Source organism: Ornithorhynchus anatinus, chromosome 2 (genome assembly GCF_004115215.2).
Source record: "Ornithorhynchus anatinus isolate Pmale09 chromosome 2, mOrnAna1.pri.v4, whole genome shotgun sequence".
In the NCBI taxonomy this organism is placed as follows: domain Eukaryota; kingdom Metazoa; phylum Chordata; class Mammalia; order Monotremata; family Ornithorhynchidae; genus Ornithorhynchus; species Ornithorhynchus anatinus.
Window position 1 is genome coordinate 138,728,531 of NC_041729.1, and position 19,669 is coordinate 138,748,199.

Below are 19,669 nucleotides of genomic sequence, written 5' to 3' on the forward strand. Positions count from 1 at the left end.
TAGCTTAAAGTCACCCCACAGGTTTGTATTGGACAGAAATTACCCCTTCCCTCCAGGACCCCAGAACCAAGGTGCAGTCTTAGACCAAGATTAGATCTCGGAAGGGTTTGTCCCTGGAGTCTGTCTCTGGAGTCCTGCTGGGATCCGCCTGGGGACATAAGTTTTCCCATCTTGCACCAGAAGCATCCAACCTTCCAGTCCAGCAGGAAAGACATTGCCTGGCAGACACTACAGGAGGAGAGATGGTTCACGGGACAGACAGTAGGAGATACCGGGAGGGTGAAAAGATGGGCACAGGAGACCAAGGGAAGCTCAACAGAGATAGTGGAAACTCCCAAGGCAGGACAGAGAGGATGGTGGGGCTGACGGAGAGGAAGTGATCCTAAATTTGAAACCCAGGGTTGGGACCCAATTTCCCTAGTGTTCCCCAGTTGAAAAAGTCCATACATTGTGCTTTGCGCATAAAAGGGTTTGCTTGTGTGAGTTTGATTTATGTGTTTGTGTAGCTTTGTGGCAGGTGAGTTTGCTGTGGTATGCTTGCTTTGTGTAGGTCTGGGTGAGGATGCGATGGGACACAGTGCCAGCTTTGGACCCCTCTAAATTTCCAGCTCCAGGAGCAGAATACATTTTTTCCCCTCTGCTGTTTGTGTGGACTCTGGTCCCAGCCACACTCAACCAGAATCTCTGACAATAACTGAGAGCTTCCAGAAAAAGCTGCAAGACCCCCTCAATTGGCTCTTGACAAACCATCAGCTCTTTAAAACTTGCCTGCCATCCCCAAACCCCATTCCACCCTCTCCTTCACTCCAAGTCCCATTCCCTTTTGGTCCCCCTTCCGGACTATATCGATGAATAGTTTGTAGTGTGTGTGTTTGTGTAGTAAGTAATTTGCATTGTGTGTGCTCCTCGGAAATCAAGGGATCACAGCTGTGGGTAATCTCATTCTACTACTCTGTTGTTTGCCTTGCTCCCCCTCTTGGCTGACCTGGCCGGCCTAGGGGTCAGGCAAAGAGAGGAGTCCCCTGCCTCGGGGTTTGCAACTTCTCCTATGGATCCCACACTAACCAACTGGGATCTAAATCCAAATCATATTGTGTTTTGGGGGCCGCCCCTCACCCTCCTTCTTTCCACCCTGTCCATCAGCATGTGCAGATCGAGACTAACTGGGATTTTATCCTCCTATGTAGCTGACTAGTTTTTATGGCAGTATTTGCCAACCAAGGGAACCTGGGAACCTCCCTTTCAGTGGGCTGGGACCTGAACATCTGGTTACTATCCATTTCCAGGTCCCACACATGCTCTGTGTAATCCAAGGTATCAGTGTTCTGAGATGGAGACCTTTCCCCCTGTATCTGGGCTCAAATCCTGGCTCCACTACTTGCCTACTGGGTGACCATGGACAAATCCATTCACTCATTCAATTATATTTATCACTTGACTTCTTTCTATCTTCTGTCTTCTATCACAAATCACTTGACTTCTTTAGACTTCAGTTTCCTCATCTTTAAAATGGCAATTAAATATTTGTTCCTGTTCCCCTTTAAATTGTGAACTCCATGTGAAGCAGGGACTGTGTCCAACCTGATTACCTTGTACCTACCCCAGTTCTTAGTACAGTGCTTGGCACTTAGTAAGCATTTAACAAATACTATTCTTATCATCATCGTTATCATCATTATTATCATTATCATTATTCAGACAACCCCTAACCCCAAAATGATCCTTTAACAGGAAGGTGAGCAAATGATACCTAAGAAATCCAAAATATGAAATGTGGGTTGGTAGATCTGGCAAAATGATAGTGCTCTGGTTCCCCCTCATCATCTCTGCTGCTATTTCCACCATTCTCAAATATAAAAACAACTACAAACTCAAGGGGGCCAGGGCAGGCAGCTGTAAGATGGTCTCCACTCCAACTTGGGAACTGAAATTCACATTTATCATAACACAAACTCAAACGCATCCATTCATAGGTGTACATGTGCGCATGCACACACGCGCGCACACACACACACACGCCACACACACACAATCTCTCTTTCTCTCTCCTCCCTCCATCCCACTCCCACCCAGATTTGAAATTGCTGCTCCTGAGAATGAATTTTATACATGTGTATGCCCCTTAGACTGTAAGCTTATCCTCTAGACTAAGATTGTTGTAGGCAGGGAATGTGTTTGTTATTTTGTTGTATCATACTCTCCCAAGCACTTAGTATAGTGCTCTGCACACAATAAGCCTCAATAAATACGACTGAATAAATGAAAGTCTTTGATGTGCCTGAGAAGTCTAATGGGTGATGAGAAGTCCCTTCCACTGTGCACACATGAAGGAAGACCTTGGGTGCTTTAATAATGGTATTTGTTAAGCACTTACTATCTTTCAGGCACTGTTCTAAGTGCTGGAGAAGATAAGTTTATCAAATTGGAACACAGTCCCTGTATCTCATAGGGATCAAGGTCTAAATAAGAGGGAGAACAGGTATTGAATCCCCATTTTACAGATGAAGAAGCCGAGTTCCAGAGAAGTTTAGTGCCTTGCCCAAGGTCAAACAGAAGACAAGTGGTGAAGCCAAGATAAGAGCCCAGGTCTTATGACACTCAAGTCCTCTGAGTCCCAGGCTCATGTCATGCCACTTTGATACCAGTTACTTGTAGTACTTGGGCAGGTGCCTGGTACTGATTTGGATTCTGTTTCTTTATAGCGTGCTCCTCTTGGAGCTTCTGCTCTCAAAAAATCACCTTGTTTCTAACTTCCATGTGCCTCTGCTGCAGCCTTTTTTTAATCACAAGACATCTTTGAGAATACCATGCTGTTGTGAGTCCCTGACAGAAGGGAGAATGTTGCAGGAGTTGGCTAATTTTACCCTATGAAAAGTTTGCTGATCCCCACAATTAGGAGGGGAGGAAGGAGGTTTCTCTACCCTTGAGTCCAGGTGGGTGGACTGTGGGTGGGAAACTTAAATCCCTCTGTTCTTTGCAGCATTGAGTTCATTGAGCCCTCTTGGAGGCAGAGCCCATAAGGTTGCTTCTCCTTTTGATGGTTCTGCAGGGGAAGGGAAAAGGAGACTCCTCCAAGTTTCTTAGGCTGCATGTGCAGGGGAATGGGAGAATGTACTGGCCAACCCAGAGCTGTTCTAGACTGGACAATGGATAGTAATAAGCACTGTGGCTTAAAGGAAAGAGCCCAGGCTGTGGAAAGAGGTCATGGGATCTAATCCCAGCTCTGCCACTTGTCAGCTGTCTGACCTTGGGCAAGTCACTTAACTTCTCTGTGCCTCAGTAACCACATCTGTAAAATGGGGATGAAGACTGTGAGCCCTACGTGGGACAACCTGATTACCTTGTATCTACCCCAGTGCTTAGAACAGTGCTTGGCACATAGTAAGTGCTAAACAAATACCATCATTATTATTAATAATAATAGTAATAATGGTAGTAGTATTTGTTAAGCTCTTACTATGTGCCAGGTACTATATTAAGTGCAGGGGTGGATACAAGCAAATCTGGTCAAACATAGTCCCTGTCCTACATGGGACTCACAGTCTCAATCCCCATTTTAAAGGAGAGGCAATTGGGGCCCAGAGAAGTGAAGTGAGTTGCCCAAGATCACACAGAATAATAATGATAATGTTGGTATTTGTTAAGCACTTACTATGTGCAAAGCACTGTTCTAAGTGCTGGGGGGGATACAAGGTGATCAGGTTGTCCCACATGGGGCTCACAGTCTTCATCCCCATTTTACAGCTGAGGAAACTGAGGCCCAGAGAAGTTAAGTGACTTGCCCACAGTCACACAGCTGGGAAGCGGCAGAGGGGTGGACATGGGATTAAGATAATATTAATAACTGTGGTATTTGTTAGGCACTTACTAAGTACCAGGCACTGTAGTAAGTGCCGGGGGAGGATTCAAGGAAATCGGGTTGGACACTGCTGCACAGGGCTCACAGTCACAATCTCCATTTTACAGATGAGACAACTGAGGCACAGAGAAATGAAGTGACTTGTCCAAGGCCACACAGCAGACAAGTGGCAGAGCCGGGATTAGAACCCAGGTCCTTCTGACTCCCAGATCCGCGCTCTATCCATTAGGCCACGCTTTTCCACGAGTCCTGCTCTGGGTGGGCTGCAAAGGGAAAGGATGGTGCCATTCATTCAATCATATTTATTGAGTGCTTACTATGTGCAAAGCACTGTACGAAGGGCTTGGAATGTACAATTCGGCAACACATAGAGACAATCCCTGCCCACTAATGGGCTCACAGTGCCACTAAGTCCTCAGTTAGTTTCCCATAGAGTCATGGCCCCAACCTACCTCAAATTCTGACTTTCTGGCTTCGTTCCTGGCCATGATATACCATTGTTGGGAATGGAGGCCGGCAGTGAAGGGTAGATGGGGGGAGGCAGTAAAACAGTCTTCTTGGGTACCGGTGGCTGTCTGTCTGTGGGTGTAATAATAATAATAATAATGTTGGTATTTGTTAAATGCTTACTATGTGCAGAGCACTATTCTAAGCGCTGGGGTAGATACAGGATAATCAGGTTATCCCACGTGAGGCTCAAAGTCTTAATCCCCATTTTACAGATGAGGTAACTGAAGCACAAAGAAGTTAAGTGACTTGCCCACAGTCACATAGCTGACAAGTGGTAGAGCCAGGATTAGAACCCATGACCTCTGACTCCCAAGCCCGTGCTCTTTCTATTGAGCCACGCTGGGTGTATGGATGATGCCACTCCTGAAATCTATCAATCAATCAGTGGCATTTATTGAGGTCTTACCTTGTGCAGAGCATTGTACTAAGTGCTTGGAAGAGTACAGAATAGCAATAAATCTATGGAATTTATTGAGCACTTACTCTGGGTTGGGCACTATGCTAAGCACTTGGGAGAGTAAAACACACTGCCTAACCACAAGGAAGCCTCCATGGGTGGTTCCTCTTGGACTCTAAACAAGTGACTCAGTTTCCCCTTATTGTCCTTCTCTGTCCCTCCCTGCAGGTGACAGAATTATCATGGCCACTCCCAATGGAACGTACAACAACCCACTGTCATTTATCCTGCTGGGAATTCCTGGCCTGGAGTCCCTGCAGCACTGGATCGGGATCCCCTTTTGCGGCATGTTCACTGTGGCTGTCCTAGGGAACTGCACTGTACTGATCGTCATCAAGAGAAACCCAGAACTCCACCAGCCCATGTATCTCCTCCTGGCCATGCTGGCCCTCAATGACCTAGGCATCTGCCCAACCATTGTCCCCAAAACATTGGGCATCTTCTGGTTCAACCTCAGGGAGATCCAGTTCAACTCCTGCCTAGCCCAGATGTTCTTTGTCCACGTCCTGGCAGCATTTGAAACTGGGATCCTGGTGGCCATGGCTCTGGACCGCTATGTGGCCATCTGCCACCCCCTGAGATACTCCAGTATCCTAACCCCCAACGTCCTCCTGGGGATGGGGCTTCTGGTGGTGCTGAGGGGTGTGTTCATGATTTTGCCCTTCCTTTTGCTCATTAAGGCGAGAGTGAACTCCTTCCGCTCCACGGTGGTCCCCCACACTTACTGTGAGCACATGGCCGTGCTGAAGCTGGCCACCGACGACACCAGGGTCAACAGAATCTATGGTCTGGCTGTGGTGTTCATCATCTTCTGGTTCGACAGCTCGTTCATCACCACCTCTTACACTCTGATCTTCAAGGCTGTCTTCCGGCTGCCAGGGAAGGAGGCCCGCCTCAAAGCATTCAACACCTGCACGGCCCACATCATCATCATCATGCTCACTTACACGCTGGCCCTCTTCTCCTTCCTGGGGCACAGGTACGGCCACCACCTCACTCCCTACGTCCACATTCTCCTGGCCAACTTCTACCTTCTGGTGCCCACCGTGGTCAATCCCATCATCTATGGAGCCAAGACCAAGGAGATCCGGGTTCGGGTTATCACCATGTTCTCCCTCCGAGGGACTCTATCCAAGATGTGACTCAGCTCTGTACCGCCATTTACTTCCTTTAGACTTGGAGAGGAGACAGAGTGGGGCTACTGGAAAGGGATCGGGGGACAAGACCTTGGAGTGGGGAGGAGACCATAAGCTTGATCTCGAGATCCAGAGAATCTATTCCTGTAGGTCTGGCACAAGGCATCTGGTCAACCCAGGCATGAGGTCTCTAATAATTATTATTAATAATAACAATGGTATTTGTTAAGTACTCATTATGCACCAAGCACTGTACTAAACGCTGAGGTAGATACAAGATAATCAGGTGGCATAGTGGATAGAGCATGGGCCTTGGAGTCAGAGTTCATGGTTTCTAGTCCCAGCTGAGCCACTTGTCTCCTTTGTGATCTTGGGCAGGTCACTTTGCTTCTCTGTGTCTCAGTTCCTTCACCTTTAAAATGGAGATTGAGACTGTGAGTCCTACGAGGGACAGAGACTATGTCCAACCTGATTTGCCTGTATCCACCCCAGTGCTTAGTACAGTGTCGTGCAGATAGTAAGCACTTCACAAATATCACAGTTGTAACTATTATTACTTGGGGAATGCCAACAGTGTTCTTTGCAGTCCTGAGGCAGTATCTTATGAGTGGAACTGCCTCATTCGGTCAACACCCCTGATGCCAAAGCCCATCCCCAGACTTTTTGCTATGTTTAATAATCCATCAGAAGAGGACTTGACTCTGTCCCTCCATGACATAGCCTTCATATTCAGAAAATTCCTTCCTTGGATTATCTCATACTCTCCTTCCTGAGGTCGTGTCAGATTCCTTCACTCCCGCCCCTGACTGTTCATGCACTCATCAGATGAGGTCTGCTTGGCCTCCTCATTAGCGTGTAAGCTTCCAGGAGGCAGAGACCAAGTTTTTTTTCTTTCTGTGGGTCCTCAAACAGCCTAATATACTGTGCTCCCACAGCAAGTTGTCAGTACAGTTTTTGATGAACAGTAGGTGTCCGGGTCAGAACTCTGTACCTAGTAGATGTTCAGTTCAGCACTGAAGCACACAGAAGGCACCACATGTGTCTTATCCTCAAAACACCTCTGCTGAGTCCCTCTTGGAAAGGCATCTAATAAATACTGATGGCTCTGATTCTGCTTCCTTTGTTTGATGCCTAAGTGACATCACCCAGCACATCACCGGGCCCTAGGATGTTCACTCTAGGAGATGATATGGGATGGCCCAATGTCAGGGAAATTTTCCCAGGACACTGGAGAGAGTTAGTCACCACCTAGAGAACCAGCTTGGCCTGGTGGAAAGACCACACGCCTGGAAACCAGAAAACCTGGGTTCTAATCCTGGCTCCTCTTCTCTTCTGTAGTATGACCTGGGGCAAGTCACTTTACTTCTCTGTGCCTCAGTCTCCTCATCTGTAAAATGGGGATTCAATACTTGTTCTCTCTCCTGCTATGACTGTGCTCCATGTAGAAAAGGGACTGTGTCTGACCTGATTAACTTGTAACTACTCCAGCACTTTGAACAGTGCTTGACATATAGTAAGCACTTAACAAATAAATTAATAATAGTAATAATGATAATAATACTAATGTCATAGTGCCGAGGTGCCGAGGTGACAGTAAGGGGAGTGGGGAGATGAGAGAAGGAAGATGCCTAGGGGAAACCATCCCCTCCTCCTCCATACCTTATCTCACCTTGGTTTCATGGACTCTGTCCTCTCCTGGTTCTCCTCTTACCTCTCTGGCCGGTCATTCTCGGTCTCCTTCGCTGGAGCCTCCTCCCCCTCCCATCCTTTAACTGTTGGAGTTCCTCAAGGGTCAGTTCTTGGCCCTCTTCTGTTCTCCATTTACACTCACTCCCTCGGTGAACTCATTCGCTCTCACGGCTTTGACTACCATCTCTACGCAGATGACACGCAGATCTACATCTCCGCCCCTGTCCTCTCCCCCTCCCTTCAGGCTCACATCTCCTCCTGCCTCCAGGACGTCTCCACCTGGATGTCGGCCCGCCACCTAAAACTCAACATGAGCAAGACTGAGCTCCTCATCTTCCCTCCCAAACCCGGTCCTCTCCCAGACTCCTCTATCACCGTGGATGGCACGACCATCCTTCCCGTCTCTTGGGCCCGCAATCTCGGTGTCATCCTTGACTCGTCTCTCTCGTTCACCCCACACATCCTATCCGTTACCAAGACCTGCCGGTTTCACCTCTACAATATCGCCAAGATCCGCCCTTTCCTCTCCACCCAAATGGCTACCTTACTGTTACGGGCTCTCGTTATATCCCGGCTAGACTACTGTGTCAGCCTTCTCTCTGACCTCCCTTCCTCCTCTCTCACCCCGCTCCAGTCTATTCTTCACTCCGCTGCCCGGCTCATCTTCCTGCAGAAACGATCTGGGCATGTCACTCCCCTTCTTAAACAACTCCAGTGGTTGCCTATCAACCTCCGCTCCAAACAAAAACTCCTCACTCTAGGCTTCAAGGCTCTCCATCACCTTGCCCCTTCCTACCTCTCCTCCCTTCTCTCTTTCTACCGCCCACCCCGCACGCTCCGCTCCTCTGCCGCCCACCTCCTCACTGTCCCTCGGTCTCGCCTATCCCGCCGTCGACCCCCGGTCACGTCCTCCCACGGTCCTGGAACACCCTCCCTCCTCACCTCCACCAAACTGATTCTCTTTCCCTCTTCAAAACCCTACTTAAAACTCACCTCCTTCAAGAGGCGTTCCCAGACTGAGCTCCTCTTCTCCCTCTACTCCCTCTGCCATCCCCCCTTTACCTCTCTGCAGCTAAAGCCTCATTTTCCCCTTTTCCCTCTGCTCCTCCACCTCTCCCTTCCCATCCCCACAGCACTGTACTCGTCCGCTCAACTGTATATATTTTCGTTACCCTATTTATTTTGCTAATGAATTGTACATCGCCTCGATTCTATTTAGTTGCCATTGTTTTTACAAGATGTTCTTCCCCTTGACTCTGTTTATTGCCATTGTTCTTGTCTGTCTGTCTCCCCCGATTAGACCGTAAGCCCGTCAAACGGCAGGGACTGTCTCTATCTGTTGCCGACTTGTTCATCCCAAGCGCTTAGTACAGTGCTCTGCACATAGTAAGCGCTCAATAAATACTATTGAATGAATGAATGAATAATAATAATAATAATTGTGGTATTTATTAAGTGCTTACTATATGCTAGGAACTGTATATGCTGGAGTGGATACAAGCAAATCAGGTTCGACATAGTCCTTGTCCTGCATGGGGCTCACAGTCTTCATCCCTATTTACAGATGAGGTAACTGAGGCACTGAGAAGTGAAGTGACTTGCCCAAGACCACTCAGAAGACAAGTGGAGCTGGGATTAGAACCCTTGACCTCCTGAATCCCAGGCCAGTGCTCTGTCCACTACTCCAAAATTTCAGAAGGACTCTGATGATGGGAAGCCCACTGTTTCTGCCAAATGTGAAGGGGAGGGGGTTTCACTACATATTAACCATTAATTCCTATGGCATATTTCTGAGGAGAAATACCGGAAACACTGGGCCCTTATTAATGTCTTCTTCTTCTTCTTGGTATTTGTTAAGGGCTTACTATGTGCAGAGCACTGTTCTAAACACTGGGGTAGATACAGGGTCATCAGGTTGTCCCACATGAGGCTCACAGTGTTAATCCCCATTTTACAGATGAGGTAACTGAGGCACAGAGAAGTGAAGTGACTTGCCCACAGTCATACAGCTGACAAGTGGTAGAGCTGGAATTCGAACCCATGACCTCTGACTCCGAAGCCTGGGCTCTTTCCACTGAGCCACGCTGTGGTTCCCAGAGGGCGAGTGTTCCTCCAGCTGTCTGGGGAGCTGGACTGGGCAGTAGGACTCCGGGAAACCCAGACAGCTCTCCCCTCCCAGGACATTCAGAGCTGGGAATACAAGGCTGCAGGGTTCCAAAGGCCTGAGTGATGATGCGTTGTGTCCAGTCCTGATCTCTCTGCCTCTCTGCAGTCTCTCATTTCCTCCTGCTTTCAATCAATTCTAGAATTTATCAATTCTAGCTTAATACAACCAAAACAGAACTCCTTATCTTCCTAACCAAACCCTGTCCTCCCCATCACTTTCCCATCATCACTGTAGATGGCATTACCATCCTTCCAGTCTCAAAAACCTGTCGCCTTGGCGTTATTCTTGACTCCTCTCGTTCACCTCACATATTCAATCCATTACTAAATCCTGTCAGTTTCATCTTCAGAACATTGGTAAAATCTGCCCTTTCCTTTCCATCCTCACTGCTACCGTGTTAACATGGTCACTTTCCTATCCCACCAGGATTTCTATATCAGCCTCCTTGCTAAACTTTCAGCCTCTTGTCTCTTCCCACTCCAGTCCATATTTCATTCTGCTGCCCAGCTCATTTTTCTACAAAAACATTCAGTACTTGTTTCCCCACTTCTCAAGAACCTCTAGTGGCTACCCACCCACCTCCAGAACAAACAAAAACTCCTCACCATTGCCTTCAAAGCAGTCAATCACCTTGCTCCCTCCTACCTCCCCTCACTACTCTCCTACTATACCCCTGCCAGCACACTTCGCTCCTCTAATGCTAACCTTCTCACTGTTCCTAGGCCTTGTCTGTCCTGCCACCAACCTCTCGCCCTACATTCAGCCTCTGGCCTAGAACTTCCCCCCTCCCTCAAGTCCCCACTTCAAAGTCTTATTGAAGGCACATCTCTGCCAAGAGGTCTTCCTTGATTAAGGCCCCCTTTCTTCTCCCACTCCCTTTTGCATCACCCTGATTTACTCCCTTCGTTCATTCCCCCTCCCAGCCCCACAACATTTATGTGCATATCTGTCATTTATTTATTTATATTAATGCTTGTCTCCCCATCTAGACTATAAGCTTGTTGTGGGAAGGGAATGTATCTGCTTATTGTTTTGTTGTACTCTCCCAAGTGCTTAATACACTGCTCTGCACCAGTAAACAATAAATATGACTGACTGAGTGACTGACTGAATGAGTGATGGTGTGTTATGTGATGGTGTGTGTGTCCTCACTATAAGGACGCCATCCATGGAATTGATTAATTTTAAAAGGTCCTCATATTTAGACTGGCTGAAGCCAGTCCCAGATTGTATGATTTTACTAATCAAGATAGAGGAACTGCCCCCAAGGAGCTGCCCAGAGAAGATGAGCTCTGCTTATAGAGTGATCGGCTGGGAAGGACAGGAGCAGGGCCCTCAGGAAATCCAAATTTCTGGGAATGGATCCTGGAGAGCGTAAACTCACTGGTGGTCCCCCAGGGTGGCCTATCTCATTTGGGTTGTCTGAGGTGGGCTCTTAAGCCCCCAGGCTATGATGCGCTCCTCCAATGACCTCACATTCGCCACCACCATCTTCCTTGTTGGCATCCCCAGACTGGCTGCCATGCACATCTGGATCTTATGCCCTTTCTGCTCCATGTTCTGCAAGACTGTGGCCAGAACTGACCCCCTGCTCTTGTAAGTCAAGATGGACCGAGACCGGTACAGGCTCTCATAATATCCCAGCTGGATTATTGTGTCAGCCTCTCTCTGATCTCCCTTCCTCCTGTCTCTCCCTGCTCCAGTCTATTCTTCACTCCGCTGCCCGGCTCATCTTCCTGCAGAAACGTTCTGGGCATGTCACTCCCCTTCTTAAAAACCTCCAGTGGTTGCTTATCAACCTCTGCACGAAATAAAAACTTCTCACTCTAGGTTTCAAGGCTCTCCATCACCTTGCCCTCTCCTACCTCTCCTCCCTTCTCTCTTTCTACTGCCCACCCCGCACGCTCTGCTCCTCTGCTGCCCACCTCCTCACCGTCCCCCGTTCTCGCCTATTCCACCGTCGACCCCTGGGCTACCTCCTCCCGCTGTCCTGGAATGCCCTTCCTCCTCACCTCAGCCAAACTAATTCTCTTCCCCTCGTCAAAGCCCTACTGAAACCTCATCTCCTCCAAGAGGCTTTCCCAGACTGAGCTTCCCCTTTTCCCTCTGCTCCCTCTGCTGCCTCTCAACGCCCCCTTCACCTCCCCTCAGCTAAGCCCCCTTTTCCCCCCCTTTCCCTCTGCTCCTCCCCCTCTCCCTTCCCCTCCCCTCAGCACAGTGCTCGTCCGCTCATTTGTATATATTTTTATTACCCTATTTATTTTGTTAATGAAATGTACATCCCCTTGATTCTATTTATTGCTATTGTTTTAATGAGATGCACATCCCCTTGATTTTATTTATTGCTACTGTTTTTGTCTGTCTGTCTCCCTCGATTAGACTGTAAGCCTGTCAATGGACAGGGACAGTCTCTATCTGTTGCTGATTTGGACATTCCAAGCGCTTAGTACAGTGCTCTGCACATAGTAAGCGCTCAATAAATACTATTGGATGAATCCAGAATCCCATATTGTTCTTCTTGACTGCGCTGTCCTTCCAAGGACCTGGTCCATTCCTGCTCCACCCTGCCCCAAGATGCTCTCCATCTTTTGGGTCAGGACACATACCATCAGTGTCTAGGACTGCCTGCTGCAGATGTTAATTGCCCGCTCCTTAGACTAGGAGCCCCATGTGGGACAAGATAAACTTGATAAACTTGTATCTTTCCCAGCAGTTAGAAAAGTGCTTAACAAGTAAAAAGCACTTAAAAAATACCATGGGAAACAGTGTGGCCTAGAGGAAAGAGCATGGGCCTGGGAGTCAGAAGGACCTGAGTTCTAATCCCTGTTTCACCACTTGTCTACTGTGTGGCCTTGGGCAAGTCATTTAACTTCTATGTTCCTCAATTATAATAATAAATAATAATAATAATGATGGCATTTGTTAAGCGCTTACTATGTGCATAGCACTGTTCTAAGCGCTGGGAAGGATAGAAGGTGATCAGGTTGTCCCACGTGGAGCTCAAAGTCTTCATCCCCATTTTACAGATGAGGGACCTGAGGTACAGAGAAGTGAAGTAATTTGCCCAAAGTCACACAGCTGACAAGTGACTGAGTTGGGATTTGAACCCAAGACCATTATCTATGAAATGGAGACTAATCGATCAATCAATTCTATTTACTGAGTGCTTATTATGTGCAGAGCACTCTACTAAGAGCTGGGGAGAGAGCAATACAACAGAACTAACAGACATGTTCCCTGTCCATAATGACCTTATAGTCAAGATGGGAAACAGACATTAATATGAAGCTTGTGAGCCTGATGTGGGAGATGGACTGTGTCCAACCTGATGAGCTTCTATGTGTCTGTACCCCAGAGCTTGTTAGTAAGTCCTCAACAAATACCATAAAAAAAATAGGACATGAACTTTGTCCAACTTGATCTTATACCTACCCCAGCACTCAGCACATCTTGTCTTTTGCCACTGAGTTGTCTTTGACAAATAGCAAGGTCATGGACACATCTCTCCCAGAACGCCCACCTCAATCGGCAATCGTTCTGGTAGTATATCCATTGAGTTTCATTGGTAAAAATACAGAAGTGGTTTACCATTGCCTCCTTCCACACAGTAAACTTGAGTCTTTGCCCTTGATTCTCTCCCATGCCACTGCTGCCCAGCACAGGGGAGTTTTGACTTGTAGCAGATTGCCTTCCATTCGCCAGCCACTGCCCAAGCCAGGAATGGAATGGATATGCCTCTGCCTGCCTCTCCCTCCTGTAGTTGAGACTGGTAGAGTACTAGGAACTCTCCAGGTGTGATCCTGAGAGGGGAGTTAAGCACATAGTAAGTGCTTAATAGATACCATAAAAAAATTAATAAAAGAAGCTCCTTTACCACCATGGAGCCAGGAGGTGTTGGTTGCTATGATTTTGTACCATTACTTAGGCAACTGACCTTCTGCTATATAAGTCAGTGTAATCCCCAGGATTAAGGGGAGCTGGTATTACTCAGGGGTGTGGATTTGGGAACATTTAATTAAAGTGGAAAACTTGGTCCCTACCCTTGAGGAGCTTGCAATCTAATACAGTAGTGGGGTAGAGTAGACAGGTAGATATAGATCTTATACAATTCTGGGAACAAGAGGGAAAACAAAGATATAACTGGAAAGTAGCAGCAGTAGAAGCAATGTGGTCTAGTGGATAGAGCACTGGCCTGGGAGTCAGGAAGACATGGGTTCTAATACCAGCTCTGTCACTTGTCTGCTGTGTGACCTTGGACAAATCACATCTTCTCCATGCCTCAGTTACCTCATTTGGAAAATGGGGATTAAGACTGGCACCCCCACGTGGAGGACAGGGACTGTGTCCAACCTGATTAACTTGTATCTACCCCAATGTTTAGAACAGAACCTGGAACATAGTCAGCACTTAAAAAATACCATAATTTTAAAAATTAGTAATTCCTTGATGTGCACAAAGCAATGTTCTCACTGCTAGGAAAGAGGTACACGGATGAGATGTAGACATGGTCCCTGACCCCCAAGGGCCTCTCAATCCAAATGTAAATTGGGAAAGGGTTGGCAACCGTCACATGATGATATTCGATTGTGGCATTTGTTAAACGCTTACTATGTTCCAAAAACTGTGCTAAGCTCTGGGGTAGACACATGGCAATCAGATGGTACACAGTCTCTGTCCCACACAGGGCTCACTGTCTAAGGGGGAGGGAGAGAAGCCTTTAATCCCCATTTGTCAGAAAACTGAAGCTCTGAGAACTGAAGCACCTTCCCCAGGTTTATACAGCAGACAAGTGGTGAAGCCAGAATTATTAACCAGGTCTCTTGACTTCCTGGCCTGTGCTTTTTCTGCAAAGTCACGTGGCTTCATAAGGAAAATACAAAAATATATGACAAAGGACCATGATGAATTTGAGTAGCAGGATTTCAGGCTCCTCTAGGCTCAAACTAACTGTCATAGAAGTCATCTTCCCAACATTCTCAAAATTGAGAAGGCCACAAATGTTGCTGTGTGAGTCCTTCTTGGGCTGGAGCAGGGCTGATGGGAGTCCCGTTGGCATGGGTTAAGTCTTAAGGCTGCTGAGACTGGAAATGACATAGTTGGAAATGGTGAAACGGCATGAGAGGAGGTGCTAGAGGACCCCAAATGCCAGTACTTCCCTTGCTTCATAGACAACTCAGCTCTGTAACCCTTTCACTCTCTCAACCCAATGATGATAATTGCAGAAACCACTGTGTGGCTTGGGGCAGGTATCCAAGGCAGCTGAGATTCAGGGTGAACTACAGATTGGTGTTGGAGAGAATGCCTATATGGCTACCTGCAAAACTGGCTGAACCATTCACCTCAGGCTGAGGTCAATCAACAGAATTTGTTGAGCACTTAACAGGTACAGGGCATAGTAACCACTTGGGAGAGTACAATACAACAGAATTAGAGAAACAGCATGGATCAGTGGAAAAAGCACGGGCTTGGGAGTCCGAGGTGGTGGGTTCTAATCTTGACTCTGCTACTTACCAGCTGTGTGACTTTGGGCAAGTCACTTAAGTTCTCTTTGACTCTGTTACCTCATCTGGAAAATGGGGATTCATTCATTCAATAGTATTTGATAACAATAATAATAATAATAATGTTGGTATTTGTTAAGCGCTTACTATGTGCAGAGCACTGTTTTAAGCGCTGGGGTAGACACAGGGGAATCAGGTTGTTCCACGTGGGGCTCACAGTCTTAATCCCCATTTTACAGATGAGGTAACTGAGGCACGGAGAAGTTAAGTGACTTGCCCACAGTCACACAGCTGACAAGTGGCAGAGCTGGGAGTCGAACTGATAATCTCTGACTCCAAAGCCCATGCTCTTTCCACTGAGCCACACTGCTTCCTCTGATAATGTTGGTATTTGTTAAGCGCTTACTATGTGCAGAACACTGTTCTAAGCGCTGGGGTAGATACAGGGTAATCAGGTTGTCCCACGTGAGGCTCACAGTTAATCCCCTTTTACAGATGAGGTAACTGAGGCACAGAGAAGTGAAGTGACTTGCCCACAGTCACACAGCTGACAAGTGGCAGAGCTGGGATTTGAACCCATGACCTCTGACTCCAAAGCCCGGGTTCTTTCCACTAAGCCACGCTGCTTCTCTAGCACTTGGAATGTACAATTCGGCAACAGATAGAGATAATTCCTGCCCAATGATGGATTTACAGTTTAATTGGATTAAGACTGTGAGCCCCAAGTGGGACAACCTGATTATCTTATATCTACCCAGCACTTAGAATAGTGCTTGGCACATAGTAAGTGCTTAACAAATACCAAAATTATTATTATTATTATTATTAATTAGCAGACATGTTCCCTGCCGCAGCAAACTTACAGACTACATTCCACAGTTCAGTGTTGGGTATGAGCAGCTGCAATAGACAACCGCTCCCGGAGTCTGTCTGCCCTCTGCCCCTGCCCTCTCAGCCTTCCACCCCCCCAGATGGAGCAGCTTCAGCCCCAGGGCCCCCTGGGGTGCAAAAGCCCTCAGTGAGGCTGGCAGCCCCATCCTCACCTCCAGCAGCAGGCTGTGGCAGGGACCACAGGGTTGGGCTGGCCGAGCAGGCAGTCACCTCCTCCCCACAGCACCAAAGGGCCTGTTATCATTTTCAGGGCTGGCCTCGGGTAAGCCATAATGGCAAAGACACTTGGGTGACCCAAGAGAGTCCCACTTGGACCAGCCACATCTTTGGGAGGGGAGAGAAATGTCCCGTGCCCTCTGGGGCTGGGATCAGAGAGGTATTTTCTTCCAGACTTAGGGACCTCAGGTTTCCACCACTCTAGGAGGCAAGATGCGGGCTGCACGAAGGGTTGGGAAGTGGGAGGCAGGAAGGAAGACCCCACTGAGGTAGATACAAGGTAATCAGATGGGCCCAGGTGGGGCTTACTGTCTTGGTCCCCATTTTGTAGATGGGGTAACTGAAGCCCAGAGACATGGAGTGAGTTGCCCAAAGTCACACAGCGGACAAGAGGCAGAGCTGTGATTGGAACCCACGTCCTCTGATTCCCAAGCCTGTGCTCTCGCCACTAGGTTCATGTAATGCTGTGGCACCTATGTGTACAAGCATGCATGGTTGGTGCAGAAATGCAGACATTCCTTGAGGGTAAATAAATTAGTCGGAGAATGCTTCCTGGAGGAGGGGTGATTTCCACAGGGCTTTGCTACTGAGGAAAACTGTGGTTTGTTGGATTTGAAGGTGAAGGAATTTCCAGGCAGAGGGAAGGGGCCAACCAGGAGCCACCAGTGAGAGAGATGTGACGCAGCATGGCCTAGTGGCAAGAGCCCAGGCTTGGGAATCAGATGATGTAGGTTCTAACCCAGCTCTGTCACTTGTGTGCTGTGTGACCTTGGGCAAGTCACTTCACTTCTCTGGGCCTCAGTTACCTCATCTGGAAAATGTGAACTAAGACTATGAGCCCCTCATGGGACAACCTGATTACCTTGCATCTACCCTAGCACTTAGAACAGTGTTTGGCACAAAGTAAGCAGTTAACAAATATTATATTATTATTATTACCCAACTGAGAGCTCAGCTGGGGTTAAACACGCACTCACTGATGAGAAGGAGAAAGTTTTTCCATGTTAAGTCTTTATTGGTGACGGGCACTGCCCTCAGACACTCCAAAAATGCCACCGTTGTTTCTGCTAAGAATATTAGAGAGATTCCCAAACCCAAATTATTATTTTTCTTTTTTAAGGCATCATGTCAGGAGAACTTTAGATCAAACTGGGTTAACGCACAGGTATTTTAGATTCATTTGATAAACTCGATGTAAACCACTCACCCAAACCACATGGCACCCCCTGGATGGCATCTAGCCAAGAGTTCTGGAGATGTTTGGAATTTCTCTTCCAAACATGTGAACATGTTTGAACACATGGTGCACATAGTGAACATGTGTGACTCATTGCTTGAACAGCAATGTACCAGAAGACTGGTGGATCGCACATGTGAGGACCTAGAGGTGTTTCAGAATTGTAGACTGGTAAGTCTCATATCCTTGACAAATATGTGGACTCGATAATTAAGTTTAGGGTCAGAGAGCCCAGCTTTTCTTGGGGAAAAGATAAAGTGCTTTCTGTAAGAGGAAATCCTGCCTTCCTTACAATTCCTCTACAGTCCATGAAATTCTTCCCGGACAGACAGCTGGGTAGGCAGTCTCGCAATTTCTGGTGCTAAGGGGCAGTAGGGTTGGGAAGCTCACAGAGTCCGGGTTTGTCCACACTGTATAGTGAACTGGGGAGAGGAGCACCCAAGAGTCTTCATGTAAAGAGAGCATTTTCCGTAGTGAATGAACATGCATACACAAACACACACACACATAAATATACATTTACACTCACACAGATACAACTCTCTTTGTTTTGTTGTGGTATTTTTAATGGTATTTGTTAAGCACGTCGGACACTGTATGCAAGATAATTTAGTTGGACACCATGCAGCGTGGCTCAGTGGAAAGAGCACGGGCTTTGGAGTCAGGGCTCATGAGTTCGAATCCCAGCTCTGCCACTTGTCGGCTGTGTGACTGTGGGCAAGTCACTTAACTTCTCTGTGCCTCAGTTCCCTCATCTGTAAAATGGGGACTAAGACTGTGAGCCCCACGTGGGACAAACTGATTCCCCTATGTCTACCCCAGTGCTTAGAACAGTGCTCGGCACATAGTAAGCGCTTAACAAATACCAACATTATTATAATTTAGTTGGACACCATGCATGTCCTGCATGGGGCTCACAGTCTTAGTCCCCATTTTATAGATAAGGTCACTGAGGCACAGAGAAGTTAAGTGACCTGCCTAAGGCCACATAGCATACAAGTGATGGAGCTGAGATTTTAACCTGGTCCTCTGACTCCCAGGCAGGCTCTTTCCACTAGGCCATGCTGCTTCTCCATTTAATATAGGGTTGGCACTGGAATCAGCATGTCTTAATGGAAAGAGCACAGGCTTGGAATTCAGAGGACATGGGTTCTAGTCTCAGCTCTGCCACTGGTCTGTTCTGTAGCCTTGGGCAAGTCACTTCACTTCTCTGTACCTCAGTTCCCTCATCTATAAAATCAGATTAAAACTGTGAACCCCAATGTGGGACAACCCGATTAACCTGTATCTACCCCAGTTCTTAGAACAGTGCTTGGCACATAGTAAGCACTTAACAAATACCATTATCATTATTATTATTATTATTACTATTATTAACAGCCAAGTCATCATGTGGGTTTGGGGGAGAGGGGGCTAGCTGTGACCGAAAAGACAAACATGTGACCAACAGAACCTTCCACACTGCTCAGCTTAGAAATAGTAAGATGGGGTATGGCTCCTACAGTCTCCTGCTTCACCTGATTCAAGTGTTGACCCACCTGCACGTGCACCTATTTACACTTACACACATAGAAATCATACATGAACATAGCCCATATACCTGCATATTTATGCACTTATACTCAGGTACGTATGTCATTCTGGCTCAGATCAATGATCCATTCAGTCTCTAAACACTTAAAGGGTGGAGATTGTGTCTTTTACCTCTATCAAACTCTCCCAAGTGCTCAGCACTGTGCTCTGCATGCTGTGGAGAGCCATTGCCATTATTGCCATTGTTCTTGTCTGTTTTATTGCCATTGTTCTTGTCTGTCCATCTCCCCCGATTAGACTGTGAGCCCGTCAAACGGCAGGGACTGTCTCTATCTGTTGCTGACTTGTTCATCCCAAGCGCTTAGTACAGTGCTCTGCACATAGTAAGCGCTCAATAAATACTATTGAATGAATGAATGAATGAATGAATGGATGCTCCATAAATATTATAAATTGATCGATATCCTGCAGGA

The 19,669-nt window shown here is 47.3% G+C and overlaps 1 protein-coding gene and 1 non-coding gene across 2 annotated transcripts; one reads left to right on the top strand and one right to left on the bottom strand.

Moving 5' to 3' along the window:
• Nucleotides 1-5,008: 5,008 nt before the first annotated feature.
• On the top strand, nt 5,009-5,968 carry LOC100075608 (olfactory receptor 52A1-like). The gene has a single exon (XM_001507036.1). The coding sequence runs from the start codon at nt 5,009-5,011 to the stop codon at nt 5,966-5,968; it is 960 nt and encodes a 319-aa protein (XP_001507086.1).
• A 7,522-nt stretch (nt 5,969-13,490) lies between these two features.
• LOC114809573 lies at nt 13,491-13,628 on the bottom strand. The gene has a single exon (XR_003757349.1). It is a non-coding gene; the product is annotated as a small nucleolar RNA SNORA7 (small nucleolar RNA).
• Between the last annotated feature and the right edge of the window lie 6,041 nt (nt 13,629-19,669).